The 19,616-nt window shown below is 40.7% G+C and overlaps 1 protein-coding gene across 1 annotated transcript in view; it reads left to right on the forward strand.

The window, feature by feature from the left end:
• The first annotated feature begins 790 nt into the window (after positions 1–790).
• ACSS3 (acyl-CoA synthetase short chain family member 3) overlaps positions 791–19,616 on the forward strand; it is a 142,500-nt gene continuing 123,674 nt past the window's right edge. Inside the window, exon 1 of the mRNA XM_025438990.3 lies at positions 791–1,098. Coding sequence (XP_025294775.1) covers positions 791–1,098 — 308 coding nt within the window. The remainder of the gene's footprint in view (positions 1,099–19,616) is intronic.

Raw genomic sequence — 19,616 nt, forward strand, 5'->3', positions numbered from 1 at the left:
CCGCTCCAGGTGTTCCGAGCAGGCTGTGGGCTCGGGGAGTAGAGCAGTCGCGGGGCCCCGGGCCGTCCGGTCGCGCCGCAGGCCGGAGAGGCCTCCCCGCCCGCCCCTCTGGGCAGGGGACGCCCGCGAGCCGCGCCCCGACCCGCGCCCCGGGGCCCTGCGAGGTCGGGGACCAGCGCCGCCCGCCCCCGCCCCCGCCCCCGCCCCCGGGCTGCCCCCGCCCCCGCCCCCGCCCCGCCGCTCCGCGCTGCTTCTTCCCGCAACTCCGGCCACACTGCCAGCGCCCCCCTCCCGGCGCCCAGGACCCCGGGAGCCGACCCCCCGCCTCCTCCCTGCCCCCCGGGAGCCGCCCCCCGCCCCCCCGCGGGCGGCCCCCGCCCCCCCTGGAAGCCGCCCCCCGCCCCCTCCCTGCCCCCCGGGAGCCGCCCCCCGCCCCTTCCGGCCCCTCCGCCCACTCCGCTCCCTCCCTGGCCCCCCAGAGACCGCCTCGCCCCCCGGCCCCTCCCTGCCCCCGCGGGACCCGCCTCCCCAGCCGCCCCGCCCCCCACGGGAGCCTCCCCCGGGAACCGCCCCCTCCCCCAAGCCCCTCCCCGAACCCCGCCCGGGTCCTGGCCCCCCCCCCGGCCCCGGGAGCTGCCCCCGCCCGCCCCGCCCCCCCGGAGGCCGCCCCGCCCCCTGCACCCCGCCCCGCCCCCCCCCCAGCGGTTCCCCCCCCCCCCTCCCCCGCCGCCCGGGAAGCGCGGTCGGGAGCGCGGGCGGCGCACCTGCGGGCCGGGCCGGGGCGCGGGCGATGAAGCCGTCCTGGCTGCAGTGCCGCCAAGTCGCGGGCGCCGGCGGCCTCGGGGGGCCCCTGCCCGGGTCCCGCCCGTCCGCGCGGGGAGCCGGCCCGGCCCGCAGGGCTCGCGTGGGGCCCGGCGCGCGGGGCGGCCTCGGGGGCGCGGGCTGCCGGGCGCTGGCGGCGGGCGGCGAGTACCGGAGCCACTTCGCGGCGGCGGCGGCGGACCCCGAGCGGTTCTGGGGCGCGGCGGCCGAGCAGATCAGCTGGTACCGGCCCTGGACCAGGACGCTGGACGACCGACACCCGCCGGCCGCCAGCTGGTGAGTGCCCCGGGCGCCCCCCCGCCGCCCCCCCCCGGGGCCGGGCCTGTGTTGGGGAAACCGAGGCCCGAGGTGCGCGGCCCCTTGCATCTGCGTGTCACTTCAGCTTTATAGGGACGCCGGGGGGCTCCGCGGTGGGGCGTCCCCCAGCCCAGGCCGTGACCCGGGGCCGCGGGATCGAGTCCCCGTCGGGCTCCCTCTGCCTGTGGCTCCGCCTCTCTCTCTGTCTCTGTGTCTCATGAATAAATTTTTTTTTTTTAAAAAGTTAAACTTTACAGTCAACTCTCCTGCCTTCTCTTGAGGGACTGGGTTACCCACTGTGAGCCCCATTTCCCTTAGACCAGAGGTCACGCGGCGTGGCAGGGCTCCCCCGGGCACCCAGGACGTCGCATGGACTCAAACCAGGGCCTGTCCCCAGGGCCGCCACGGGCCGGCATGGGACACAGCCACGGACCCCAAGGCAAGCAGCGTGGGACAAAGGAGGGAAGTATGACCGGGTGTCCACACTGCAGACGGGGAGAGAATGGAGGAAAGGCTTCGGTGAAACCGCACCGCAGTGGGGCTTGGAAGGGTGGGTGTCTCCCTCAAGACGCACAGGGAGCCCACTCCCAAAGACTCGGGGTGGAAAACAGGCTGCGGTGTCACTGTCACTCTGGTTGCAAGTAGCTGTGTGGCTGGAAAGGTGGGAGAGGGGGTGGTGGGACCAGGGGTTGAGCTGGGAAGGGCTTGGAGTTGATCCATCGCCCTGTTGTGGGTATGAAACCGTAGTCGGAGGTACTGCAAAAGTATGCACAGATAGGCCAGGAAATCACAGTAAGAATAATTTTTTTTTTTGTCTACAGTTGCAATTATAAGTAGCTATAAACAGTATTTTTACATTACAACACAACAGAGATACACTGTGGAGTAAATGCCAGCCTTGTCAGGGTACTGAGGGTGAGGGTTAGTTGTGGGTTCTCCTTAGGCCGTGTGGCTAGTCCTTAAGAATGTGGTTGCCATCTGCCAGCCGTTAGGGAAAGAGGTTTCCTGTAAAAGTTTGAGAAACACAGTGGGGATCCCCAGATTTCCAAATTCCCATCAGGGAGATGGGGCGGGGGGGGGGGGGGGGGCAGGGGATGACACAGGTTTGCTTTTGACAAATACTTCCTGGTTGAGAGCAGGAGACATGGATGGGAGAAAGGCAAGCCAACCAGGACCCGTCCTGGATGCTCACCGTGACCTCTCTCTGTTGTTTGGGACTATTTACATAGTTTACCTTTTAGAATCTGAGCTCCTTTTCTCTTCTGGTTCCATGTTTTCAGTCGTGTTCGACTGGCCCTCTTTTGTATACCTGGCAGTGACCCAAGCACTCTGTGGATGTGGAGGTCCCCGTACCCGAATGTGCCTGTGAGCTAAGAGTGTGGTGGACGAAGCCGGAGACTGGGTTTGAGACCTGGCTCTCCCACTTACTAGGCTGTGTGTGCACAGCTAAGTCACTTAATCTCTCTGCTCCAGTGTTCTCGTACATAAATGCAGAAGTGGTCCGAGGATCAAATGGGTAAAGAATTAAGACCATGGTTCGGATGAAACCGACTTGCTGTCCTTGCGCTCTGAGAACACAATCATTTCAGGAGCAGGAAACCCTCCTTGTGTTTTTCAGATCAAAGCAGAGATTATGGTCTTTTCTAAGGGTGGGTTCTCAAAGTTCTTTCTGTGTCTGCATATCTGTCATGAAGGGTGGTACTGAAAATTATCTGTGTGACCATGTCCACCTTAAAACCATGTGCAGAGAGAAGTTCATTAAAAAGCCATGGGGAGAGAAAAAAAAAAGCCATGGGGATGTTCTAAGTAAAAACCAGTGAGGACCAGATGTAAGGCAGTGGCAGTGGCAATGCAAGGGAAGCACAGGTTTCTAGAGGGTTGGTTGGGGCTGGGGTTGGTAGGGGCCCCGTGAGTGCAGCGAACATGGAAGTCAAAGGCCCATCAAATAGGTATTTTAGACCTGGAGTTTTTTGTTTGTTTGTTTTTAATATTTTTTGACTTATTTGAGAGAAAGAGACAGCACAAGTGGTGGGGAGGGGCAGAGGGAGAGGAAAAGCAGACTCCCTGGTGAGCAGAGAGCTGAATGTGGGCCTGGGTTCCAGGATCTCCTGACCTGGGCAGAAGGCAGATGCTTGACCGACTTGATCTACGCCTGTGCTCCTAGACCTGGAGATTTTTTTTCTAACTTGTTTTTTTTTTCTGTTTTTTGTTTGTTTGTTTGTTTTTTATCTCTAATCGCTTGCGTGAATTTTCTAAAATTGTGTGCATTCAATGCTTTCAATGAGGATTTTTGCCAAAGGGTCTTTGTATTTTCAAAAATCCAGTACGTTGTAGATCACTGACATTTGATAAACACTATATCTGAACTCTTCATCTTTGTCCTCTTGGAATCACTTGGCCATACCTGTTTTATAGCGGCCCGAAAGATCAAAGTGAATAAAGGTGAATCTTTGAGTCTGTATTTACTTCAGCAGCTGTGATTCAGTCTTGCTAAGAATTTTGGTTTGCAGAGCAGAGTTGGGCAGGGAACTGGAGGTAGGTCTTAAACTTCATCAATAAGCATTTTCAATTTCAAGTAGAATCCATTAGTGTGTTGGACACCTATTTGCAGATACCCCTCACAGGTCAACAGTATTCTATAAAGTTAAATTCAAGGGTAGGACAAAGGTCTCTCTTTTTTTTTTTTTTTTTTTGTCTTTATATCCCTAGGGTCTGAGGCAGAGCTGACGTATGAGTTTAAAAAATGATAGCAAAATAACAATATGTAGATTTGATGATTTTTGCTTTTATACATCTTTGGGAGGTGGTAAGGGGATATAGGCACAATTTACTGTGAGAGACACTTGCTTATTTTCTTCGTAGCTGGGATCTGGGCAGTGGAGATGTGGAGAGCCAAATCTTCAAGTAAACTGAGGAGGAGTTGCTGCAGCTAGCTCTCTTCTCCTAGATGGGGCTGACTTACATGGGATGGAGATCTCTGATGCCCTTTGACTTCTTCTTCATTATAATCCTGCCTGTTTTTCATGAAAGTACACTCACCTCAGGATCTGTAGGCCTATCAAAAGCTCCAGCACATACATGGTAATGCACCTGGGCTTTCACGTGGCATAACTACCCAACTATCCCTGTGTTGTTTACATATGCAGGAGGAGGAACATGGAATAGAAATCTTTAAGGGTGATAAACTGAAGGGACTTGGTCTCGAAAGTGAATAGCCCTGAAAATATATTTCTGGTACCGTAATCTCTGGGATCTTTGAAAAAATAAATCCCAATTACATGTCGGTGCTTTAGGAAGTTGTGAAGAACCACCTTTTCTCACAGTTTGATGGTTAATTCACATGGTTGACACCTTGTTTTGGGGGTACTAAGGTCTCTATTTTGGAGACTTCGGTGGCAAACTGCAGTCAAAGGTGAAGCAATTAGAATTTCTAGTAATTTCTCCAATCCTGGAACAACAAAATGGATGTTTTCGTTATTCTCATGAATTAGACATCCTGCTGCCTATTCTGAAATTGAAATCCAGCTGCGATTCTCTGAAGTAAAGATTGGGCAATCCACTTTTGCAATAAGCACTGTGGTTGACTCTTTTGTCTAGGTCATCAGTTTGTTCCTTTCTATGGAAGCATTGCAATCCATTTTTGTTTATTTTTATTTGAATAACATTCCATGAGGAGACTGTTATATACTATTTGATTTAGAATTTAACATGTAATAACAGTGACTATAAGCTGAAAAGGAAAGACTCCAACTAAATGTCGGTTCTTAGGAAATGATTTCAAGTTGGTTAATATTTCTTTTTTTTTTAATAAGACAAACATTTTTAAAATTTATTTATTTATTTATTTATTTATTTATTTATTTATTTATTTATTTATTTATGATAGAGAGAGAGAGAGAGGCAGAGACACAGGAGGAGGGAGAAGCAGGCTCCATGCCAGGAGCCCGATGCGGGCCTCGATCCCGGGACTCCAGGATCATGCCCTGGCCCAAAGGCAGATGCTAAACTGCTGAGCCACCCAGGGATCCCCTGGTTAATATTTCTATAATGAAAAGTGTATAGGTTTTTCGACATATGAGATCTCAGTTACTTACTAGCTATGAGATAAAGGTTGTTTAATCCCTCCAACTCTTAAAATGGTCCCTAAGAGTTAGACATCAGTCATTCACTTACTGTGTGGATGCTACAGAGAAAATGAGGGAAGAGACAGTGAAGGAAGTCACCACATGGCAGCAGGGAAGACATACATTAAGCAAATGATCACAAAGCTATTTATTTAGAATTGCAATAGATACTCTGAAATACAATGGGTACTGGTGGATGTATCAAAGCCTCCTCTAGAAGGATCATGGGAGGAGTCTTGAGGAAATGATGCTTAAACTGAGATCCCAATGAGTAGAGATTAGACATGAAACATGGGGAGGAAGATCCCAGGCAAAGAGCACAGCATATGCAAAGGCCATGGGGTATGAAGTAGCCAGTAGTCTGTCTCCCTTATGAATGTATGGGGGATACATTCAAACATCCCCAGCAGATGCCTGAAACCGTGGATAGTACTGAATGCTCATGTACGGTTTTTTTCTATATATACATACCTATGATAAAATTTAATTTATAAAAGAGGCACAATAAGAGATTAACAGGAACTAATGAAATAGAACAATCATAACAATATACTGTAATAAACATCATGTGAACGTGGTCTCTTTCTCTCCGAATAGCTTATTGTACTGTACTCACCTCTCTTCTTCTTGTGATGGTGTGAGATGATAAAATGCCTACATGATGAGATCAAGTGAAATGAATGATGTAGGCCCTGTGACAAACTGTTAGGCCTGAGATTGACCTCAGGTTACTGAAACAGTCGTTATGTGAAACCACGGTTAAGGGCGGGGGCGGGGGGACACTACTGTACTCAAATTCAGAAGGTAGTTTCAGGATTGTTTTAGAAATCTGTGACATAGGAATGAAGGGAATTTTGCTTATTTTGAAACCTGTTCCTCATTAACAGGTCTTCCTGTTTTTGCAGGTTGAACTTTGGCTTCTTATCTATTTTTTGTTTGTTTGTTTGTTTAGATACTAGAAATTCGTGGAAGAAACTCGGTGGAAAAGTCTGAACGATAAAATAAAGAGCCACTCGGCCAATCTGTATGTTCTGTTATATACTGTAACGATTCTGTTTCTCTAGGTATCTACACATTTGATTATTAGTTTACAGAGACGATAAGGAGACGGTTGAAAAGGAATGAAGTAATTAATATTTGTTGATTCACTAAATTGAATTATTCTTGGGTTATTAGGCATTGTGTAAGTAAGCGGTTCAGAGGGAGAAAGAGTTCTTTATCTTATATTTGTAAGTTTTCTGGGAGTTTGACTTTGTTTCAAAAGAAAACAAGGAAAATATAATGGGGATTTTATGTAACTGGAAAGTAATTTAATTGCCCTACTGAATTTTGGTACTTTGGCAATTATTTAGTCAGCCACATTAAACTATTTGGGAAGATTAGTCTTTTTTTTTTTTTAACTTATTAAGATTCTGTGTATTTTCCTTCATATTTATCAGATTTTGTTAAAATGCTATTTAATTCTGGTTTGAAGGTGAAAAGCTTACCTCAAGATGAAAAATTTGTCCCCTTTTGACAAACTCTAAATGAAATGAATTTATTCATAATATTGTGCACAGTGCAGGCATATTTAAAATTTAAATGACCATTTTTTTAGAAATACAAAAAACATTTTAAGAAGGTACGTGGTCAGCATGAAAAATGGCCTGTTAGAAATCGAGTCCCACAGAACAACCTCATTGAGAAAGACCAATTTTAAAAGATGGGCCTTATTTTATATTCTGAAGGTCAGCAGCTTGACCCTGTGCCATATCTAATTTTCTCAGTCCGTCATGCTGCTGAACTTTCAGGACAGAACAGAGTGAACTACAGGAATGCTGCGATTACATAAGCAAGGATGGATTGCCTGACAAATGGCACAATCAATGAACAATGGAAATTCAATCAGCTGTGACCGGATCAACTACCAGGTGCAGGGGAAAATCCAAACTCTTAGCACCTCCTGGAAGGTGGCTTACTTTTCCTTCCTTCATGCCACATGCTATTAGTTGAGGAAAAAAATCCAGTGGTTGAAGTTAATTTGCTTCTGCTACCACTGCTACTGCTGCTGCTTTTTTCTTTCTTTTTCTCTTTTTTTTTTTTTTTTTTTAAGAATTTTACTTTCATAAGCAACAAGCAGCGACTCATTGCTTTCCATTGTGGTGTGACATTTATAAGAGAAATATGTAGGAGGCTAATGAATCTCTGTGACAATATATGAATCTAATAAGCTCTTTACCTTACAATTTTAGAAGCACATCTGAATGTGGAACTCAAATCTTTTATCTAAACCATGTTGATAGAGAACGTATAATAAGAGAGATTAATTATGTTTGCTTTTGCTGGAATTATGGCCAAATGAGGTAAAAGTGCATAGAAAGGAGGAGTACTATTCTTATGATATCTAGGAAAGCTGAAGTTTAAGAATTTTGAGTTTCGGGGCACCTGGGTGGCCCAGTCTTTTAAGCATCGGCCTTTGGCTCAGGTCATGATCCTGGAGTCCTGGGATCAAGCCCAGAGTCTGCTTCTCCGTCTCCCTCTGCTCCTCCCCCAGCTCGTACTCTCTCTTGCTTATTCTCAAATAAATAAGATCTTTTTTGAAAAAAAAAAAAAAAAAAAAAGGAATTTTTAGTTTGAAGTTGTCCAGTTGAAAGTCTTGGAATGGCTAAATAACTAAATAAATAAGCCCTTCCATATTCTAAGTTAGAGAGTGGTACAATTTAATTTATGGCTTTTAGGTGACTAGTGAATTTTACTGATTTAAAATATAAATGTTTCTAAGTGGGAAAACATCAATTAAGTTCTGTAGGTCTTTAACTTAAGAGCTAACTCTGAGAAATAGGAATACCTTCTCTTTAGATTTTGATATTAGAATAAAAGTATTTTCCGAGTATAATCGCTTCAAGACATCTCTCCCAAGTAGATATATCAGGTAAGTTAAAGAACTTTGGGAAGATTTTAGAAAGAATGAATTCTTAGTATCTACAGTAGACATGACCAATGTAGATGTTTGTAAAAAAAAAAAAAAAAATTAGTAAGGCAGGTAGTAGTCAAAGGGACATATAATCCTCATTATTGACTATTTGCTAAATAACTGTAAGCAAAGCATTGGAGCTTAGAAAGGTCTACTTTTGTACTAATCTAACTTTGCTTCCATGCCACAGTTTTTCTTATTTTCATAGAGTTTTTATTGATTCTCAATTGAGAGTTAAGTGCTTTTCTAAACCACAAATACCCTGACTTTAACTTCCTCCAAACTCCCTTCCTTAATCAAGGCCAAATGAAGTTTGCCGGTTACCAATGGGGGTTTGTTAGATATGTTATTTTGGCGGGTAGGAGAAAAAAAAGTCAAGGATCATCATTATTAGTGGAGAAAACACATTGATTCCTGGGTTAGAATTCTGGCTCTACTCTTGACAGTGCTTTCCGCCCAAATAATTGTAAAATGGGGGAATTTATAAAATTGGTCTGGGATGGGTATTATTGTTCAGCGGTATCTGTTCTCTATGTCAGACACGCAAAAGGATTGGATTTCCCCATATACACAGAGTTATGTGGTCAGCTTTGGCTAATGCAGTGAGAGGAGGGTTTGTTACTTCAGGGTGAAGCTTTTATTTGCAAATGCTTCAATCCTAAGTCCTCTGGGCAGCCACGGCCATTGTGTAGCACATCTGGAATAGTAGTCTGGACTGGTGAGCAAAAATGCATTGATAACAAACTGAAAACTGCATTGGTAACACCTTGAACCCACAGGGAAGTTGCACGAGTAAGAAATTACCATTGATTTTTGCAAGTTACAGAGAGTTTGCGATTGTTACTGTAGTATAATCCATCTCATCCTTATTTATTGAGAGGGAAATAATAACTTTATTGAATTGTTGGGATGATTGGGTACTAGAGTACATAGTGTCCAGCATATAGTAAAAGCACCTAAGCTTTGTGTATGTGTGTGTGTGTGTGTGTGTGTGTGTGCGCGCCCATGCTATGAGAAGCCAGGTGCAATACTGAGTGTTTTCATTATTTAATATTTATAACCACCCTGTGAGATAGGGTCATTTTTTGTTCTGATTTAATACGTGTGGAAATGGAGATATGGAGAGTTTAAGAAACTTGCCTGAACTTACAAAACTAGTAGGTAGCAGATCTAGGATTTGAACCCAGGCAGTCTGAATTTAGCTTCTATACTTCCTCTAACTACGACATTACAGGGATGCCTGGGTAGCTCAGTCAGCTCAGCATCAGACTCTTGATTTCAGCTGAAGTCATGATCTCAGGGTTGTGAGACTGAGCCCCAGGTCGGGCTCCACTCTGGGCACAGAGCCTGCTTAAGATTCTCTCTTTGCCTTTTCCTTGGCCCCTCCAACACCCCTCGCCCCTCACACATGCTCTCTCTCTCAAGTAAGTAAGTAAGTAAGTTAGTAAATAAATAAATAAATACTACATTATAGTGTTTCTATAATAAGAGCCTCAGTTAATTTAATTTACTTTAATTTTTTTAAAGATTTCATTTATTTATTTATTCATAGAGACACACACACACACACACACACAGAGAGAGAGGCAGAGACACAGGCATAGGGAGAAGCAGGCTCTGTGCAGGGAGCCTGACGTGGAACTCGATCCCAGGACTCCAGGATCACACCCCGGGCTGCAGGTGGCGCTAAGCTGCTGCACCACCAGGGCTGCCTGCCTCATTTAATTTTAGCTTTTCTTTCTTTTCTTATCCCTTCTCCACTGAAGGCACTAAAAGTAATTTAAAACATCTAGACCCAATTCTTAGAAATATTTGGAAAATATCCATATTATATATGGAGTACTAGATTGATATTCTTTGAAAAAATGAACTATATATTATATGTAAATATTTAATTTATGGTCCGAAAGTTGGGGAGAGGGAGGCTTTATATTAATTGTTACCTACTTTAAAAATATTTCCTGCACACTAGAAAACAGTATTAACCTTCTCTCTAAAAATGTTCTGTTGGTTTTTGGCTTAAGGAAAATCTACAATGGCCACATTATTCTTTGCTTACAATATGCTTTAATATTACTTTTATTAGAACATGGTGATAAATAGCCTAATTAATTCATCCAAGTATGAATATTTAAAAATTTTCCTGTCTTCCAGACTCGCAGTAAAAGAAAATATTGGACTTCTTGTATGTTTATAATTATGGAGCTTGTTGATTTTATTTACTGCATTTATTACTGATTTACACATTCATATACAGTATTCTTTCCTGTTTTTCTTTCATTGCTTTTCATCTTAATCCTGGGGCTGGGTGGACAAACTTTGATAAATGGCTTATGTTAAGTACAGGGATGAGTTTCTCAGAAATCATATTGCATACATATATATGCAATATATATCTGCAATATATATCTTATTTTTTGAAATTCAGTACAAGGACAATGAGTTGTGGGCTTTCTCGCTTACCTGTGTTATTCCATAGATGTTGCCAGACTTTGGGAATAAAAATGATCTAAAACCGTTAAATGCTTCCTTTGAGTGTTTAGCAGGTGTGTCATAATAAAACTTGGGGTATCTGTAGAGTCTATAATAGAATGAGAAGGGGACTCATGTGTGATTATTCTCTAGCTCATGCCTGAGCTATTCCTTTCTTTTGTGCTGATGTATTATTTCTCAGTAACGGCAATGATAATAGTAACAACTATGGCAATACAAAGGCAGGTGACTAATTACTGAACGCTTACCTGCCTCAGGCCCTGCGCTAAAACTATATTCTTCGAATCTCGCCAACACCTTATGAAATAGGTATAGTCATAATGCACTTCTATAGCTGTATAAACAAAAGAACAGAGTGATTAAGTGACTCGGTATCTAGTGGTGGACTTAATTTTTCAACCAAGTTGGGTCACTCTGTGGAGCATAATTTCTTTTTTTTTTAATTTATTTTATTTCATTTTTTGGAGCACAGTTTCTATAATGAGTTGTAACTACACTCTTTAACTTCTGTCTCGTCATCATGTGACTGTTTAGATGTCCAGACCTAAGAGGTAGAAAAGAATGAGAACTTTGTTAAAATGCTAAAAACTTTTAATGAGAGATGTAGCTTCCCTTGTCTTCATTTGTCATCTGTTTTGTCCACTCTCTCATTTTAGAGGAATTGTAAATCTTCACTGGTTCTCCAGATTCCACTTTTACACATGTTCTTAACTAATTTTTTTTTCCCTAAAAAGCATATCACCTTGAATCGTGTTTCCCTTTAAATTAGTTGGCAAAGAATACTCAATGCTCATCTCCATCCACCATGCGTCTAACTACATAAGCTCACACTCCATTGATACTTTCACCAATAATTTAACAAATCATGACTAGGTAATGGAAAGGCAGGGATCAGGTCTCAGGCATCTTTGTATCCACAGTGGAATGCACATAACCTGGTGTATTATCAGTTGCCCTGATTTTGAAACATCACCATGTGCAGATTTATCTTTTCAATCTACTATCTGGGTTCCTATATAAATTATAGGTAGTTATACCTGAATTATCCATCCTACCAGACCCCAAAATGGCTCATGAATCTTCTTTATATCAAGGCATCAAAGGGTTTGAAATTTTCTTTTTTTTCTGCAAATTTTTATTTAAATTCCAGTTAGTTGGCATGCAGTGCAATATTAGTTTTAGGCATAGAATTTAGCAATTCATCACTTACATTCAACATCCAGTGCTCATCCCCAGTGAAGTGCCCTCCTTAGCACCCATCACCCATTTAACCCATCCTCCCACCACCTCCCCTCCAGTAACCCTAAATTTGATCTCTGTAGTTAAGACTGTTTCTTGGTTTCTTTTCTCCCCCTCGGCCCCCTCCCATGTTTGGTTGTTTTGTTTCTTAAATTCCACATATGAGTGAAATCATGCGGTATTTTGTCTTTCTCTGACTTACTTCACTTAGGGTAATACTGGCTAGATCCATCCACGTTGTTGCAAATGGCAAGATTTCATTTTTTTTTTATGGCTGAGTAATATTCTCTTGTATATCTATACCACATTATCCATTCATCAGTTGATGGACATTTGGGCTCTTTCCATTATTTGGGTATTGTTGATAATGCTGCTATAAACATGGAGGTGCATATATCCCTTTGAATCAATATTTTTGAATCATTTATGTAAATACATAATAATGCAATTGCTGGGTCATAGGATAGTTCTATTTTTAACTTTTTGAGGAATCTCTGTACAATTTTCCAGAGTGGCTGCACTAGTTTGTGTTCTATATGGGTCTAAGTTTCATAATGAGGCAGTTGGCTCCCTTTGCTTCTCTTTAGCTCACTTATCTTGAAGTTGTAGTAGAGACTAATTTACAGTCAGCATGAGTTTTTAATCATCAAGCCAAAGACACACACATTAATTACGAGGAGGTAAATATCCTACTTACATGGTATAGACCAAGTATCCATGTGAGTATGGACTGAAAAAGTTGTCTCTCTGGCACATATCAGATTCCAAGCATTTCAGATTTAAGAGTTGGACCAATTTAAGAGTTACCAGATTATCATTTATTAGTCATTTCATAGTCAATAAGTTAACCAAATAAACCGAATTTTATTGACCAAATGAAAATAATTGGTAAAAAGTGATAAAAGATGAATGGTGAACGATCTTACTTATATGTGGAATCTAAAAAATGAAACAAATGAACAAAACAAAACAAAAACCCAAGTTCATAGATGGAGAGAACAGATTTGTGGTTGCCAAAGTGGGGATCAAAAGGGTGTTGATGAAAAAAAAAAAGGGTGTTGATGAAATGGGTACAAACTTCTGGTTATAAAATATGTGCCATGGGGTGTAATGTACAGCATGGTGACTATACTTGATAAATAATACTGTATTGCATATTTGGGAATTGCTGAGAGTAAATCTTAAAAGTCCCCATCACAAGAAAAAAGAAAAAAAATTATAACTCTGTGTGGTGATGGATGATAACTAGACTTACTGTGGTAATTATTTTATAGTGTATACAAATGTCAAATCATTATATTTTATATCTGAAACCTATATAATGTTATATGTCAATTATGCCTTAATTTAAAAAGAATTTTAAAAAGTGATGGCAATGAGATAATACAAAAATATTATTTTTCTAGGACACACTTATGATTTCGCTATGATGATATATATCTTACTATTGTTATTTGAAGTAAAAGTTGATCATATTCTGTTAAGAGATTGAATTTTAGAAAATATGAAATTAGTTTTATTATTGTTTTAAAATGTTGGATCCTGACTGTACAAGATCTTCTACTATTTACTATAAACATTTCATTATTTCACCTGAATACTTCAAGAGCTGTTTGAAATGGGATTACAGGCGTAGTAGATCTAATTTGATAAAATTTTCTCTGCTTTAGGTTTAATTAACTTATAAAATAATTAATTTTTAAATTTATAGTTGAAAAAAATAAATTTATAATTGATAAAAAAACCTTTAATTAGAAAGATTTTTTCTTATTAAAAATCTAGTTATTTCAAAGTCTATATCTGATAGAAATAATAGTGTTCTTTAGTCAAAATCTCTGGTCCTAGAATATAATTTTACTCTATTGTGTGTTTGTATGAGTGAGTGTGCACACATGTGTATGTGTTAGTGTGTGTTAAAGTGTTAGAGAATATAAAATGTATTACCACAGTAATAATGATACTCCTTACCATAGTTTTTTAACTTCTCAAGCACATACATTCTTTTTTTTATAAATTTATTTTTTATTGGTGTTCAATTAAGCACATTCATTCTTCAAGAAGAATTTAGGAAGATTAAGCAACTTGCTCACGTTTACTTGGCATGCAGGTGGCAGATCTGGGATGAAAAACTAGATCTGTTTAAAGCTTTAAAGTGTATCAGCTTAGCACTGTATCATATTCCTCTCCAATTAGTCCCATCTTATTATTATAAAACCAGTGTTATAGATTTAAAAACAAGCCTGGTGCATATAAACATTTATATACACACATCCATGTTGGTTGGCCTGTTATATTTATAAAAGTGGAGTTTGTTGGCTCTAGAATTTATTCATTCATGAACTTAACTTTTTCCTGCATCCTTTCCTTCTGTCTCTTGTTCACTCATCAAACATTTATCAACTATGCCTTCTACAAGCCAGGAACTATTCCAGGTGCTGAATGAGATTCCAGATAAGAGTGTAACTTTGAAGAACAACTTCATACATCAAAGGAAAAAAAAAAGTGTTTTTGCTTGCAATAAGATCGCTTTCATTTTCCTGTTTAAAAAAGAGTAATTACGAGTGATGTGGACTATCCTAGTTACAATTTTCTGAAAATATGGGTGTTAAAATGTGTTTTACTTTAGAGTCAGCTCTACTCTGAATTGCCTTTGATTGCTGAGGTGTTAATAACTAGAGGATACATCCTCACATTTTGATCAACAGTAGCCACTTTCTAACTAATGAATCTTTCTTTCATAGTTAAAAGAATCATCCAGTTTTGATTTTATCCATTTGTACAACATCTCATTTTCTGCTAGAGGTGCTAACACAAAGAAGGTGAAGAAAAGTCAACTAACAGCAAAGAGAATAAAGGGAAATAGTGGGCTTAGCAGGAAATGGAGGCAGCACTGTATTCAAGTTTCAAATTATGGAAATGTTAATGGAAAATGTTTTATTTGTGAATGTAATATGTATGTTAGATATTGGGGGGATCGGCAAGGATAAAGCAAAGATAGAGTTTTTTATACTGTTCTAAGATTATTTTGAGGATAGGGCTAGGGAAAAAGAGAATAATAAAGTTTTTAAGTTATCCTCAATGGTATTGAGATAGTCAAATTAGATTTATCTTTGTAGATATGTCTATAGCATGGTTGTGTCTATAAAGTTGTTTTGGTGAGAGGTGAAGGTGGAAAGCTGGATGAGATATAGTGTGCTTTTTAAATAAACAAGCAGAGATTTTATAATCACAAGGCCTAGATTTGAGACCTAGGTTTGAGTTGATGTTGTCTCTTTATTGACACTGCTTTATTCCAAAATAATTTTGATCAAAATTAAGGTTTGATGGCCATCAAGGAGGGCACTTGATGTAATGAGCATTGGGTATTATATGCAACTGATGAATCACTAAGTTCTTCCTCTGAATTAATTTAAAAAATTAGATTTATACTTTTTTTTTTCCATAAAGAAGCAGTACTTCTTTAAATTCTACTTGGTAAAGCTGAAATAGGTGGAAATCAACTGTAGTTCAATATCTCAATACATTGTCAGTGCATATCTTGGTATATTTTGCATTCTTCCCTTCATTCTTTTTATCTTATTTAAAAATTTTCATTTTATAATAATTAGAGTTACAAAAATAGTACAAAGAGATTGTTTGTACCCATCAGTAAGCTTTCCCCAATGGTAGCATCTTACACAACTAGTACGTTATCAAAACCAAAGTTGACATTGGTACAGTACAATTAACTAGACTATAAACCTTATTCAGATTTGCAGTTTGGGCACACACATTTTTTTGTGTATGTATTTTGCCTTTTAAAAATCTATAGATCGGTCAGTCTGTTCGATTCTTTAGGTCTCTATTTTTGTTCTTATAGGAAAACAATTATATCATCCATACTTCCACTTGTAATAAGGTGTGATTTTTCCATTCCCTATTCTTCTATTCCATGATTTTTAATGTTTGCAGAATGTTTAAATATATTGGGTGAATGTAAAGTTTTTAATTTCACAATCCTTCATAGTGATTTCTCCTTACTTGCTACTACAAACAGGGCAGATACATCTTTGGACACAGCATTTCAAAGATTTCTCTTTCTGTCTCTTTCTTTCCTTTCTTCCTGCTGAGAATTCTTAGAAGATTTCTAGATCAAAGAAAAATTACATACTTTCTAATGTATATTGTCAATTTTTATCTCCAAAAATTCATATTTTGCATAAAGTCTCACAACCTTCTTCCTTATGAAATATTTAGAGAATAAATAAAGAAGATAATTTATTGGACACTGAACACTGGGCTGTTTAAAACCTTAATGTTGTGGGGCATCTGGGCGGCTCAGTGATGGAGTATCCTCTGCCTTTGGCTCAGGTCGTGATCCAGGGTCCTGGGATCGAGTCCTGCATGAGGCTTCCTGCAGGGAGCCTTCTTCTCCCTCTGCCTATGTCTCTGCCTATCTCTTTTTATCTTTCATGAATAAATGAATAAAATCTTTAAAAACAGATCTTAGTGTTGCGTCACATTTGCCTCAAATATTTTTCTTTGAAGCAGTAAAACAAAATTGATGCCCTCTTTGTGTCTCTCCCAATTACAGTCTTTGTAGAAACAATCTCAAAATAATTCAGTGGCTCAATGGGAAGAAAAAGTTCTCCTCAGACATTCTAGAGTGACTGATTGTATTCCTCCTCTTTAATAAGAGCTTGTATTAAACGTCTCTCTGTGGACGTGAGCTAAGTATTGTGCAGAATGAGTTAATGAATGTGGTGTCTGCCTTCTGGGAGCCTCAGCTGTAGAGGAGAGTGTCATCAGAACATTGTAGTGTGTCATTCTGTGTGAGTTATAGCCTTAAAGAGAAAGGAATAGATAGCTAAGATGAATATGAAAATAGGAAAAAAATAAGTCTTGAAGTCCTCAGATTTTGAGCACATTAGTTTTAATCCTTACCTGTTTCTCCCCTCTCTTCACATTTCACCCTAACCAGAGTGAAGGAGCATCGTGTTAACAAATTGACTTCCTTCTCCTCTGCATGGTGCTTGGGCTGCTCTCTCTTCTCTTTTCTCCCTCTTCTTAATTTTTTTTTTCATTTTTTCTTCATCACTGTTATAAGGATTAAATACTGAGAGGCATCTTCTCTTCCCTCCAACAAATACTGGTTGGCATTGGAGTGTGGCACCACCTCTTAAGCTTCTTGGTTCTCTAGATAGTTTTGAGGTGTCATGATTACCTGCTTGGAGATCCCGTGGGCCCTGGTCTATGGGTCTGGTTTTCTAGGAACCTGCTCTGGTTTGGAGTCTAATTCCTTACATGCTTATCATGACTTATTTCTGAGTTGGTTGATTGAGGACCTCTGCTCCTAAGAGTATCCTAAATGCTCTCTTGGAAAGGGCAAGATGAAATTTGCTTCCCTTTAAAATGTACTTTTAAATTTATATTTATTTATGATTATATGTCAATCTTAACGAACTCATGCTTTGAAATTTAAACATGTTTTGATTGGATCTTTAGCATTTGACCTTTAATATTCAATTAATTGTAATTTTATCTTTTAGTTTTACGAATTCTATTTCTCTTTGCTTAAAATTCTGTTTTTTACTTGCATTTCCTCTAGCATAAAAATGAAACCCACAAGATAAAACGGTGACTTCACTCTCGGCTTTGACTTTAACTGTCAGGCATGACGCACAACCCATGAATCTTTAAGATCATTCATTCATGCCTCTTCTCTTCATTGACAGTGGGTCCAGTTCAGATAACAGGTATTGATTTCTTGAGAGCCATTCTTTCTATTCTTTTTCGTGTTGGCTGTGTTTCTCACCATTGGCAATTCACTCCGTTTTAATCCGAGATGATCTGGCGGTGGTGCAGACGCCTAGGCTGTCCTTTCATGTTGAAATGGGACAGTCAGTGTCTAGGGCTGGTGGCTGGGGCCAGGTTCTGGGTGTATGTACTCATGTATAAAGGATCAGTGGGGCTAAAGAATGTCTCTCTCTTTGTGTTAGGTTTCTCTGTTAAAATAATTGTCCTATAGAGAGATGTGCTTTCCAAGTACTTTTACAGAAACAATATCCCTAGTGGTTAAATTAACATAAGGTTATTATGCTGCCCCAAGTAAGCAATTACCCAATTTGGAGGGTTTCCTGGAACAGTCAGTTGATACCGCTCAAGGCCAAGTATCTGTAATTTAGATGAGATGTCCCTGTGTGAATAAAGCAATATGATGCCCTCTTAAAAATGCTTAAAGCCTTCTCTGTTTGTGTGCAATAGTAGTCTTTTGAGCTAGTCACTGTTTTTACTGAGCTTTTACCTCATGAGACTTTTTCTTATTTGTGTTAATGTGTCAGAAGAGTACTACTTCAGTTCACATTCATTCACACTGGCAGGCATTTATTTAAAAATAATTATTGAGCATTTGCTGTGTGCCATTAATGAGCTAGCACGTGGTCTCTGCCCACAGGAAACAGCCTCTAGTAAAGGTACAAGAATTACTCGAATAAGCACGCAGACATGTATAATTGGAGATTCATCACATTTGCCTTTGAGTCAGAAAGCCTGGGTTGCAGTCGGCCACATGTTAGTTTTGTAATTCTGGGGAGTCATTTGACTTCTCTGAGGCTCATTTCTCATCTATAACATGAGAATAACAGTGTTATTAAGGGATAGTGTGTGGATTAAATGATTTGATATATATAAATTACCAGACGCAGAACCTGGCATATTGGTGATTAACAAAATATTCCTTTTCCTATTTCACAACCTCTTTTTCTTCTTATTTCGGGTTTTCCTTAAAGACAACATAAACTTGACATCCAGAGATGAAAAAAACCCTGTTTTCTTTGATACCATCCTTCCTCCTACTTCCAGTTCCTTTTTGATTTGTTTCTACAATAGTTCCTCTTCCGCTGTATTTTCATTACTTACTTTGCTCTTCTTGGCTAGTCAGTAGATGCTAACTGATTCCATTTCCTCATTTGCCTCTCAGGTCTGACCTGGAATCCATTTCTAAGCAGGGCATTCTCCAGCTCTAGACCTTGAAATGGCCTGCCCTTCCCTAACAAGGCATTCCAGGCTTTTGGATAAGGCTTGCATTGGTCTCTGTTGTCTTGGCTCCTGTTCCGCTCCACCCCAACCTCTCCTGCTTCAGCAGCATGAATGCACTTGTACTTCTAAAACAGAAACTGAGCTTTGCCTAATTTTTGTATTCATCTCACTTGCCATTGCCACTAAAAACTAATATCTCCATTAATTTTCATTGCCTCCCCGCTCAGCTACCTTCACTTTCCATCCTTTTAATAAAAGCCAGTGGAAAGATTGGCACAAGCTAAAGAAAAGCCAGAGCATCCCCCCATCTTTATAACCTCACTTCTCAGCCATGTTGTCTGAACTCCAGGTTCTCTTCTCCCTTATACACCTGCATCCACTGCAGTGGCCCCAGTGCTCCTCTCTGTACCTGAATTGCTCTCCCCAAAGATCACCAATACCTACTTGTTCCTTAATTCAATGGAATGACCTGAAGTCCTTATCCTCATTTGATCTCTCTTCGGTATTTGATGCCGGGGACCACCTCTGCCTCCTTGCAGTTCCCTACCGCTGCATTGTCCAATATGGTAGTTTGTAGCCTCGTGTGGCTATTTAAATTTAAGTCTAATTAGAATTAAGTAAAATTTAAAATTTATTTCTGCAGTGACATTTGGCAAATGTGGCTATTGAGC

Source organism: Canis lupus, chromosome 15 (genome assembly GCF_003254725.2).
Source record: "Canis lupus dingo isolate Sandy chromosome 15, ASM325472v2, whole genome shotgun sequence".
Classification (NCBI taxonomy): Eukaryota; Metazoa; Chordata; class Mammalia; order Carnivora; family Canidae; genus Canis; species Canis lupus.